The sequence below is a fragment of the Pempheris klunzingeri genome, chromosome 3 (genome assembly GCF_042242105.1).
Source record: "Pempheris klunzingeri isolate RE-2024b chromosome 3, fPemKlu1.hap1, whole genome shotgun sequence".
NCBI lineage: Eukaryota > Metazoa > Chordata > Actinopteri > Acropomatiformes > Pempheridae > Pempheris > Pempheris klunzingeri.
Genome location: NC_092014.1, coordinates 3,503,702 through 3,516,457, shown reverse-complemented (window position 1 = coordinate 3,516,457; position 12,756 = coordinate 3,503,702). Strand labels below are relative to the sequence as shown.

The window sequence follows — 12,756 nt, the reverse complement described above, 5'->3', positions numbered from 1 at the left end:
GGATGTTGATGTGTAGGTACCGACTATGTTTTAACAATACCCAGCCCTACACCAGCCATGCATCGCACTCCTGCTGCCTTTATTTCAGTAAGACAATTATTATTTGCAGGGTTGCTTGTTGGGAAAACACATGCAGCTTATCGTGGTTAAATAAACGTCCGATGCTGCTGTTGTTCTAACGCTGTAGGCGACGTAAAGCTGGAACCTGGCTACTGGGAGAGAAGGAGAGGAGCACTTTATAGATTTGAAATAACCACTTGAATTAACAATAATGCACTGCTGAGCATCAGTTATCTTTAGCTGAACTGTGGAGGACTTCAAAATTATACAACTGTTCTCCATTAATTGCTGTCAGTGCTACACACCAGTATCTAACACTGTACTGTGTTGGTGTAACATTGCTTCCTTGTATTTCTTTCCATTCTTTAAACATTTAAGGACATCATGTACTTTTCACTTAATTTCATAACCATCTCTTCTTCTTTTTTTAAATCTTCCTCGTCTCTCTCCACTACAGCACATTCAAGATAAAAATAAAATTCAAAGTTTGTCCAGCTGGAAGCTTTTGTTTGTTCCACCAAGATGCTCAAGATGCGAGGCAGGACAGAGTGCCGGTTTTCATAAACCATTAACTTAACGCCATCATCTCTAAGTTCTCAGCACAGATCTGAGTATAAATACGAAATTATTTTGTGACTAAGATGAAGACGACTGAGACGTCTCTTGGACACCTGGGATGCAGACAAGTGAGCAGGAGATGAGACAGTCTACAAATATAGAAACCCGCACACACATACAGACACAATGCCGACTGATAACATCTATTTTCTGATGTGCCAGTTCAGATAATGTTGCAGGTGCACTGAATAAAATGCTGAATCCAGAGATTCAACCTTTGTTTTAGAAATGGAGGAGTCCAGAAGGAGAAAGCACCTGGTTCATCTGGTCGGAGAGGAAACCATTCAGGTTGGTAAAACGGGGGTGTTGGTACAGAGAGGATAAGCATGTGTGTGTGTGTTAAACCCCTCCCTGTTGGTATTTAGATATCAATCCTGCCTCAGAGGTTGGCTTCTTCTGGCTCTCCCAGTGTGTGTGTGTGCGTGTGTGTGTGTGTGTGTGTGTGTGTGTGTGTGTGTGTGTGTGTGTGTGTGTGTGTGTGTGTGTGTGTGTGTGTGTGTGTGTGTGTGTGTGTGTGTGTGTGTGCAAGTGCATTTTCAAGTGCGTGCATGCTGTGAGTGGAAAAATGTAAATGTGCTTGCGGCGAATGACAACAGTATGCATGTGTGTTTGTGTTTGTGTGTGTGTGTGTGTGTGTGTGTGTGTGTATTTATGGACACCTGCAAGCTTGTGTGTGTGTGTGTGTGTGTACACATGCATGTGTGTGCATCAATCTGTCCCATTCTCCCTATTCTACCTCTCCCTCGCTCTCCATCAATAGAATAATAATAAAAAAAATAAAAAAAACAGAAAACGCCACCACTGTGCTTTTCAGCCAAAGCATCTCAGCACCAAAACACACACACACACACACACACTGGCTGGCTAAAGGCCAATCAATAATTCACATAGTGCAGATTGAATGTAGATCAGTGACTCAACATGGGGGGAAAACACTATGGCTCTCCACCTCTATCGCTCTCTAATTCTCCTCCTTTCTCCACATCTGTGTCTCTTTCTATCTCTTTCCATCTTTCTCTCTTCACCGCTCTCTCTATCTCCATCTCCATCTACTTTTCCCCGCCTCGTTTTCGCCCTCTTTCTCCCTCCACCTTGTTTTTATACCTTTCTCAACCTCCTTCCATCTCACCATGTCCTCTCCTTCACACATTTCCTTCCACACATCATTACCTTTGCTGTACTCTACATACCTTATTATCTCTGGGTAGGATTCCAGTAACCAGCTCAGTTTTGGATCAGGTCCATGTTGATAAAATCTCCATGGCTAACTTCTCCCTCCGTGAATCCTTTATCCCTCCTCAATCTTCTCTCTTATGTAATATTTCTAGTCAATGCTGATTATCATTATCGCCACTTAAATTGACAAACCCCTTTGGTGCCAAATTATATCAGCTATGCCTAATAAATGTTAATTATCTCAGTAACTTGACCAAAGGGCCAAAACGAAGCATAGCTATTATATATAGTTATTTCAAAGACGACAAGTTTTTCGAATTTGGGATGAATTTGCACAAAATCTGTCAATCAAAGCTGCCGTTTGACGTCAGTCTGGTCATCTTGATGATAAATAAATGATAAATTGACTTCATTGGAATCACCAATGGGAAAGAGTGATGGTCTGATCATTCGATTGCTCTGCACTGACTGATCTAGAAGTCGGCTGTTTTGGCGGGTGGTTAACACAGTTAATCTCTTTCTGAGCATCACTTTACCCCCTTTTTGTCTCAACTTTCCTTCTTGAGCACTCTTTTTCTCTTTCTCCATCACTTTTCTCCCCGTGTCCTGCCTCTCTTGTTCTTTTTCTGTCATTGTCTTTCCCCCTCTTCTTGATATATGCCCCTCTAGTCACCCTATTTGACTTATCAGTGAGGCTGTTGTCACTCAAAACTGAAGTCAGGTGACGTCGTATAAAGAGCGAGAAAGACGGAAGTTACGTCAAATACGCAACTCACATCACGTACCAGCTTTTCACTTCACTACAGTAACTAATGTTCTTATTTGAACCTAAAACCATCATCTTTTCCTGAACCTAAACGTGTAGTTTAAGAGCCTAAACCTGTGTTAAGGTCCGGTTCTCCTCTGGTCTTACAGTATATGTCGTTTTGGGAGTGTTGATAATAATAGAAGATGAAGTACCTGAACGTTGGCAATGACAACTGATAATAGGCCATTTAATGGGCTGATAGTTGGCTCTAATTCATCTCCAAGTTTCTCTTTTCCCTTCTTTTTTCTTTACCTCTCTCTAACTCTCTCAATCCCCGTCTTCTTTTGCATTGGTCTTTCTTTTACTACCTCTCTCCACTTGTCTCTCCATCCATTACTCCCGGACTTAACCCCTTGAAGGTCCTCAGAAATAATCACGTTAAAGATCCTTACACACATAAATGTGTATGCATAAAAATGTTAAAAATCTTTCTTTTTTTTTACATTTTTTTAAAATAGTTTTTTAGACCAGCATCAGCCCTAATCATACATATCAAATTTTAATTAGTTTTTTAAAAAATTAACCCTTAAATTGCCATGTTTTTGTCATGATGCGCATCATTTTATGGTCTAAAATACACAAAAAATACATGAAAAAAATTGAGAACTCTGAAAAATTCACCATCTTGCAAAATTATAAGCAATATGCATGAAAAACTGATAAAATATGCTAAAAATAAAAATCATAACACATTAGAAAGTGCTGAAGACCCTCAAAGGGTTAAAGCCTTAAACTACATTTACTAAACCTAAACTTTTCTTTTTATTTTTTAAGTTTGATGTCGTCTCTCTGTTAATTTCTCCAGTGATTTTCTCTTCAAAACACACACACTTGCATATAATATGCAAGAGACATCATACACAGAAGAGCGGTGGCAGCCCACACACAGAGTTGAGGGGAGGACAGCGGGGGCATCACATTTCACCACAGTGAGATCCAGACAAACACACACACACACTGAGGGAATTGACTGTGAGGATCACATATCTGGAGTAAAGTTCTGTCAAAACAACCATTACTATGGTGCTCGTCTGTCTGTCAGGATGTTGTATCCAAGAGGGACGTATGGATGCAAGTATATACGCATGTACTCAAGGAACGCATTTAATGTATGTATATATTCATGAGTGTGCGGCTCCGTCTATCTATAGAGCAGAGGCTGAACAAATTCATTGATTGTTTGATCGCAAGTAGTCTCAGGTGTTGGTTGTGTCCTAAACGGTCCAAAGTCAAGACCGAGACCTCAAGTTTGGGCTTCAAATCCTAAACAAGTAATTGTGCGTCCTTCACCTGATGCGAAGTGCAGCACGAAACACTACTTATCTTTAAGAATCTGAATGTTAAGTTTGATCTGCTGTGACAATCCGTCTGCCAAGCAAGCCTCTCCATCCTGCTTAGGCAATAAGATGAGCCGCTGCTGCTTTGAGTCAAAGTGTATCTGCAGTCGGGGGGAATTAAGGGTTGATGTCAAGTCATTCGAGGCAAAAGGTCCAAATGTTACAAGTCACTGGTAATAAAGTCAAAGCTGAGCTGGAAGTTTTTTTTTTAATTTTATTTTGTCTACAGTCATTAAACTCATAACTTCACATCTCTGTTGTGTTGTATGGATGTACACATCTTATGTGGTATGTCTGAAAAAGACACAGTGCATCAAGACAAAAGGCTTCGTGATTCATTTATGGGAAATATTAAGAATTAATTTAGATGGATTTTGTCATTTTAAGTGTTTGAAATTTAGCCTAATGGTGCTTGAAAATTTTCTTTTGTGTTGCAGTTATTACCGTACGGCCATGATGTCATATCGTGGCATCAGCAATATCAAATGAGCTTTTTATGTCACCAGCTTGTATTATGGTAAATGAGACGCTCAGAGAGAGAGAGAGAGAGAGAGAGAGAGAGAGAGAGAGAGAGAGAGAGAGAGAGAGAGATTGCACACTGGAGCGTGAACGTCCCAAATGGTGCTTTCTCTGCCAACCACTGGGCTGTGTGTGTGTGTGTGTGTGTGTGTGTGTGTGTGTGTGTGTGTGTGTGTGTGTGTGTGTGTGTGTGTGTGTGTGTTGGGACGTAGCCTAGCCCCCTGAGGTAAGTGATCCTGCCGAACAGGTGTTACAGTATCACCTGTCCCCACCCTCACACCCACCCACACACAGCCTCTGTCAGCCGTGACTGATCTGAACGGATCTGTTTGCTCCACGCCGGACGAACGAAGCCAAACCACCAGCTGATCCGTCAGCGAGTGTGTGTTTGCCTGTCTGTGTGTGTGTGTGTGTGTGTGTGTGTGTGTGTGTGCATGCATTAATTATGTTTGTTTACACATGCATAAGTGTTGAATCAAATCCTTTCACATACATGTTTCTATGACTACCAGTCTATCTTTTTGTTTCTGCATCTGTGTGTGAGAGTGTGTGAGAGTGTGTGTGTGTCTCTTTCAAGCCTTGTATCTGATTAGCTGGAGCTTCATCATTTCTCCAAAGTAACACACAACAAACGGTCCACATGAAGTTTCTCACGTCTGTGGCAAACACACACACACACACACAAATAAGCAAGTCTCCACACACTTCATCATCATTTATGGTTTGATTTTACTTTAAGTTTAAGTTCTTTGGGTTTTGGACAGATGGTCTGTTAAAAAAAAAAGGTGTTTTGAAGATATAACATGTATATAATATTTATAATAATATTTGCTTATATAATATTTTGGTCTCTGGGAAGTTTGTTTAAGCACATTTTTCATTATTTTCTACATTTTACACATCAAATGACCATCAGCAGACACATATCTTGCATATCTTTGTATTAATGTTCTGATTGCTGCTTATGTTTGATATTTGTGTTTATTCACTTAATTGTCAGAATCTCAGGATCAGATTTCGATGAAACGATGGAGGTCACAGCCACTGACGGACCCGAGGGGGGCGCTACTTAGTTACAGGTTACTACAACAAGGTGACATCCTACCTTTGGACCGTCCCACAGGGGGTGTGGGGTCTGTCTCTCTCTCTCTCTCTCTCTCTCTCTGTGCCAAATGCTGTGTTCCTCCCTCCACTTGTCTTTCCCTCACATGATACCAGGCAGCGCGGCCAGAACCCAACCGTGAAGGTGTGAAGCCCACACAGACAACGAACGCCCAGGACAGATGGTCAGAGCGACGGCGGAGAGTAAGGGAGGTATACTTTATATACTGATACCATCGTCTCGTTGGATGCTTCCTGCTTTTCTTGTGTTTGAAGTAAAGTAAAAATGACACGGAAAAAACGAAAAAGCTGTATTTGCTTTTGATTGGCTTCATTCTAAACTCTGAAGTGGAGTTTCTGTTCGCTCATGGTCACTCCTGTACGTACATTTCAGAACTTCTCTGCCTCTCAGATCAATTGTTTTTATCTGCTCCAAGATTGAAGCTGTCAGTTTAAGAAATGACATGCGCTTGTGGTCGCAGTGCAGCCTGCCGCTTTCAATCAAATGTCCCCCCTCAACTTTTAGGACAAAACTCAAGACGTGCATTAAATGTTTTCACACATTTTGTAAATTAAACTTCCATCTCTGCCCATATTTTCATATTGCCTTACATGTGTGCCCATCTGTGCTACTTATGTCAGTTTACTCCCTCTAATTGCACCAGTCGTGCTCCAATCACACTTTGGGGTTTGTAAGTGCTGTATAAATAAACTTGAGTTGACTGAGTGACTTGAGTGACGAGCTAACGTTACCTGAAGGAGGCCAGCCGTGCCACCTTAATCATGTTTATCTCCGTCTGTGATGTTGCAACCAAAATACTTCTAACATGGTTCGGTGTCGTGAATATCTGTCCAGCACGGCACACTGGGGTTTTAGCATTAGTGAAGAGAACAGCAGCAAATTTTACACGTTGAATATTTAATTTGAGAATATATGCATCTCCAACGAGCATTTTTAATTTGAGCACAAATAAACCGGAGTGGAAAATAAACTGTTGTATGCTTGAGGTGGAAAAGTTAGTGTATTGTTAAAAAGAAAATGCAACCAAGCAGAAACAGAAACTAAAACTAAAGCGGTGAAAAGTTGCGTCAGACAGAAAGAGACATACATGTTGTATTTCCTACATCGTCCTCCACCATTTGAGGTTTGACTGGTGCTCTTATGACATAATCTTGTTGATTATTACTTGCTGTTTCATGACTCCTGGCTCATTTTGACGTGCCCAACAGTTCTGGGTGGAAATATTAATTCACTTAAGACGATTTTCCAGAAATTTGGAGAAAAGTTGTGCTACATTTGAAAAGAAACTCAGCTTATGACACTTAATATTGTTTTTGCCAACTATCTGAATTTTGGACATTGCTTTTTTTTTTTTTTAATTCATTTTGTACACTCCTCTGATGAGCAACAATACGGCCGCTACAGTATCTAAATTGAATTCAACTGAAAGTGACAGAGGAGTAAAGACATAACAGTGAAAAAGAGAGAGAGAGAGAGAGAGAGAGAGAGAGAGAAGATGGAGGACAGGACATTTAAAGCGGAGTTGCAGGGGAAGAAGTGCAGTGGAGTAGAGGAGATGAAAGGAGTGTAGAGAGAGCAAGAGAGGGAATGGGGAAGTGCAGGCAGAGGGAGGGGAGGGAGGTATAATGAAGTCCTCTGGGCCTCTGGTGGAAGAAGGCACAGCGCCTGCCAGCCAACACAGCCTGACTCTGTACAGATGGCGGCATGCTGGGATATGCTCAGTTCACTTTCAAATCAGGAAGTGGATGTTCTTTAAATTTGAAAATGCTTTTGCAATAAAAACTCCTCTCGTGTTGGGTGAAAACAGTCTGATGTCTCTGAGGCTGCTTTCATACCTACAGCGTGTGGACAGGATTATGTTTGACAAGGTGAACGTAATGAACATTAGAAGTATGGTATTATAGTATTTGGTTATCTGGAAAACGTCACTGTATGTTTTAATCATGTAAACTTTCACTGTTTGTGCTAAACTGTAGATGACGCTTGTGCTGTTTTGTTCATTTCTGATTTTAAAATAAATAAAGATCTGACGTAGACACTGAATTTGCTCTGTTGGCATTTTGTGGCAGAATTTAAGTAAGTTAAACGCACACCACCGTTACCACAAATGCAATCACACAAACACATACACACGCGTCATATGGCCAACCTGACTCTCACATCATTTAAGGCGTTACGTGGTTTAACATCTACTGATAAACAGGATCAGCTGGTGCCGTTCGTCTCAGTAGATATGAAGCTTCTTCTTCAATAGAAACAATCAAAAAAACACTCTTCCTCTCTTATCAATCATTTGGATTTTGATCATCTTGACTCTTGTAGAGCAGCCTTGTGCGTATTTAGAGTGTCGTTTTAACACCATCCCTGCTTGAAGTCCATCTTAGAGTCAGTGTTGCACGTCAGCCCCTGCTTCTTTTCTGTCCATCTCCACTGTGCACGTCAAATTCGTGTAACGCTGTCGTGTCTACTAGAGCTGCAACGACTGGCTGATTAATCAATTAGTCGATCACCAAAAACATTTCGTTCTCCTGTGATGGTGAACTGGTCAGCTTATAGGAGTTGGGGACTGTTAGTCGCCGTGAAAATGTGTAACGGGCACAATTTTCTGACATTTTAGAGTCAAATTTTAATCAATTAATGACGTGAATAATTGGTAAGCTAATCGACGATTCAAATAATCATTCATTTCAGCTCCAATCTGCACTCTGCTGCGTTGAAATGAAAGGGTGCATGGCTGACATTTGCCCAGGGCCCTCTAGCGGCCACGCGTCCTGTATTTTCTACTATCAAACTCTATTGCAGCTGCTGAAAATGCCTTTTCTCGATGTTGTATTGTCTACATACGCTCAGTTATCTACTTCAATCTAGTATCTAAGATCCCGGTGGTATATGAGTCTAACACACTAATCATGTATCTGTAACACCCCCCCAGGTTGGCCCTCTGCCGTCTGTCTCCTAAAGGCAAACATGCCCCAAAAGTACCAGAAACTACATCACCAAGCAACAAAATCAGCCTAAAAACACAGGGTGCATTGGATGTAGCCGGGGTTTTTTTGTCTTCTAACCAAGAAGAAACAGAGCCAGATAAGACTGGTCCAAGTTCTAACAGCAGTAGACCGACCTGTCTTGACAATTACAGCTTTTTCCACTGCTTTCCTGGAGGAAGAGCCACAGGCCGCCCATATATGGTCAGTAGTAATTAGAGAGAGAGAGCGAGAGAGAGAGAGAGAGAGTCATTTCCTCTCCCTTCTGGTTGCATGGTGCTTAAGCCCTCATAATGCTGACATCAGCACTCAGCACTGACTACAACGGTAGCCCCTACACACACACACACACACACACACACACACACACACACACACACACACACACACACACACACACACACACACACACACACACACACACACACACACACACACACACACACACACACACACACACACACACACACACACACACGCACACGCACACACGCACGTCACTAACAGGTTCGAGCTAAATGCTGTGTTCAAGATGCATCTTAATCACCTGCAGCATCAACACGATTGTGATTGCTGGTGTCATGACAACCGCCATCACCGTCAACATCATCTTTCATTCCATCAATGGCAGCTTTACTTTATGGGATGAGGCCCGAGACCAGCGGGGTTGGACACAGCAGTGAGAGTGAAGTGGAGTGGAGTCATGTAATTCTGTCATGTATCAATCAACAGCACACTGCAGAAAGCCATGCAAACATCCCACACACCTTCAAAACACACACACACACACACACAGCTCATGTAGCATCTCACAACACTGCAAAACAGAAAAGAAGGAAAAGAAAAACATCACAGTACCATAAAATAATAATCACACTACCCCACAGTGCAAATCACCACACCAGCCACAACTTTCATCCTGCAAGGTGTTGGCTAATTCAGCACTGAGCCTCTCCACACCACAGTAGGCCACACCTCGCCAACCACTCCAGCAAGCACAGCACAGCACAGCACAGCACAGCCCCAGTACCTTGGCAGTCAGCTCGGCACTGCTTATGAAAGGATATGGCCATTCGGTGATCTTTTTGGCGTACTTCCTCACCAGGTTGTCTTCGCTGAAGAGGAAGAGGGAGCGGTTGACCGTTAGGCAGCTCTGCCGGACGGGTATGGGGTTGTACAGGGCCATGGTCCGGGCTCTCTGGGCCATCGACTGCTTGTACATCCGCTGCGCTCCGGGGGGCCCCCCTTGCCTGCTGCCGCCGCGGCCGGGCCCCCCTTGTCCGCCGGCACCCCCGCCACCACCGCCACCACCACCTCCTCCTCCTCCTCCTCCATACCTGTTGGGTAGCTCGTCTCCAAAACGCGCCATTCTGCAGACACCAAACGCCAGAGGTTAGGAAGGAGCCGGGGGGGAACCTCAGAGTGACACCTCCACATGCCACCACCCCATCAGCCTCGGCTCCAAACACACATGCAGAATGGAGTTGGGTTCCTTCTCTGGCTTATCTCTCTGTCTCTCTCTCTCTCTCTCTGTGTCTCTCTCTCTCTCTCCGTCTATCTATCTGCGCCTCCTCTCCAGATCTTCAGCGCCGAGAAGATACCTCCATTTGTGTGTGGAGAGGGGAGGGAGGAGGGAGGGAGGGAGGGGCGGGAGAGGAGAGGGAGAGGGAGAGGGAGAGCGCACGGTGTCTCTGATCGTGTGTTTGGAATATGAATGGGAAATGGAGCGATGTGTTTATGTAATTTCTGGCAAATCAGTTCTCTGGCCGAGAGAGAGAGAAAAAAAAAATTAAAAAATACACGACCGGTTTTATTGGCGAGTAAAGAAACTGTCAAAATGTTAGATCTTGTCAGAGCATCAGCGTTTTCTCTCCGTCGACAAGCAAAGGCATCCTGTTTTTATTTTTTTTTGGTCGGGAAAAACCTCTCCAAGAGTGAGCCGGTTCTTGCATTTCAACAGGCAAACACACCGATCACCTCAAACACATGCGATAAGGATGCATAGCTGTGCGTTTCAATAAATATTGCAATCATCTCCACTAAGTAGGCTGCCCTAGCTGGAGACTGCGTCTTTTCCCCCCTCTCAACTACCTAGTGCATCTTGACAGGATCTGCAGTTGTCTTTTTTTCCCCTTCACCAGGTCCCATTTTTTTTTTTTCTCCGCGAGGTAAAAATAGAAATAGATAAGAGTAAAATCTTTAATAATTCATTTATTCTTGTGCCATATATCCGCAATGTTTCATGTGGCACGGCAGATCTCCCCTGCTGCCGCCCCTCACTGCCACCGCGCCACTCGGGCTACACGCAAACGCCAACCGAGGGGGGCTTCCCCAAAATCCAGGCTTGGTGACATTTGTTGATATTTGGTGATGGACGGTGCGGCATCCCCCCTCCTCCTCCTCCCCCTCCTCCTCACCAAGGCGTCGGTCACTGATTTTGGGCGTGATTGCGCGCACTTGGAGACGAAAATACACCGGTCCTCAATCTACCAATTTATATCTTCCCTCACTTTCCCCCCGGGGAGAAAAAAAAATGAGTTGATGAAGTTAAAAGAAAAAATAATGTCCACAACAATCATCTATAATCCAAGGTTTGGAGAACAAGAATTCCGGATGAGTAGGATCCGGAGGAGCAGAAAAAGACCACTGGGGGAGGCAGCATCATCACCATCATCAATTCTTGTTCGGAAAATACGACGGCGGCGGTGCGGGTGTGTTGTAGCAGCGGCTCGCATCTTCTCCTCCGCCACCGGGCAGAAACCGTGCACCATCCCCGCCCAGCAGCATCGCCCCCGAGGCTCCCCGAAGCAGAGAGAGGCGGCCAGCCCCGCAGAGCTACAGCAAGTCCAGCGTCTCTTCTCTCTCTCTAGCTCTCTCTCCCTATCCCTCCCTCTCTCTGATTTTTTTTTTTTTCTTTCCTCCCTACGACCCCCCAGGGGGACCGTGAACCAACGACGCAGTCGGTCCGGAGGCTGTATATTTCCCGTGGAGATCAGCCTTGGAAACGCAGAAACCCGACGAGCGGAGCGCCTCTCCGGCTCTCTTGCGTCCAGTCAGCCGTCGGGGTTGAGCCGCGCACTGAGCATCTGATCAGTCTGACGGGAACCGAGCGCCGCGCGCAGAGCCGTGGCCAAGCCTAGCAGCGCACGACGCACGGCGCCTCCCCGGAGCCTCCCCCACTCCAACCCACTCCACATAGCGCACGACGGAGATGTATGGGCGTCAGTGGGGTATGGTATGGTATGGTATGGTATGGTAAGGTACCGCAGCTCCCCTCAGCTAGAGCCAGAGTGAAATTCTAATTGTTATAAAGAATAACCAAAAGGAAAAACACATGTGAGGTCTGGGTGGAAGGCCAGAAGATGTCTGATTCCTTGACTAGAGTTACCTGTGAGCTGGCAGTTTGGAGATATTCACTTATTAATTGGTAGGTTTGAAAATAATGGTCACTAAAGCCATCAGCTATGGACTTCCCATAGCTGATGGCTTTAGTGAACTGAGGCCTCTCACGGTCGCCAAGTGTCAAAAGCAGCAACAGCACGGTCCAATTCGCCCCGTGCTGTTTACTTGAACCCTCCAGCCCAAGCAGAAGGCTTTACCATGAGCAGGGGGGTGGAGGAGGAGGAGGAGGAGGAGGAGGAGGAGGAGGAGGAGGAGGAGTGGGTGGGGTGGGGGTGAGGGCACTTATGTGGATTAGAGTTTGGTTAAGATGAGGAAATGATCCCCAAATATGATTCAGGGGCCACTTTTAGAAGAACTCTGGGGATCCTGATCAGCAAAAGGAGAGCGGGGATATCTGATGATTGTTTTCGATCAATAGCTCCATCGTCCTCACTTTTACCGCCCCCCCACCCCCACCCCATCTGACAGCTATGTAATTCTGTACCAGTCCAAATTTAACAATGAAATTCCTGTGGAGAATAGAAGAAAAACTACCTTGTGTAGAATCTCAACTGATGAATGTATGAAAAAAAGGTGTTGCCAATAAAGTAAGTTAGAGCATCATTTCATCTGCAGGGGAGAGCTGGGAGAGTTTAGAGTGCTGTGTGTGTGTTTTTCTCTTTTTTTTTGAGGACCTACTGTTATTTTGAGGACAATTTGAAAGAGGTTTTATCTCCCTTCATTCCTCCC

The 12,756-nt window shown here is 44.4% G+C and overlaps 1 protein-coding gene across 1 annotated transcript in view; it reads right to left on the bottom strand.

Annotated features, from left to right (window-relative positions):
- cacna1ab (calcium channel, voltage-dependent, P/Q type, alpha 1A subunit, b) overlaps window positions 1–9,994 on the bottom strand; it is a 115,210-nt gene extending 105,216 nt beyond the window's left edge. Inside the window, exon 1 of the mRNA XM_070828502.1 lies at window positions 9,693–9,994. Within this exon, the coding sequence (XP_070684603.1) occupies window positions 9,693–9,994 (302 nt within the window). The remainder of the gene's footprint in view (window positions 1–9,692) is intronic.
- Window positions 9,995–12,756: the final 2,762 nt, after the last annotated feature.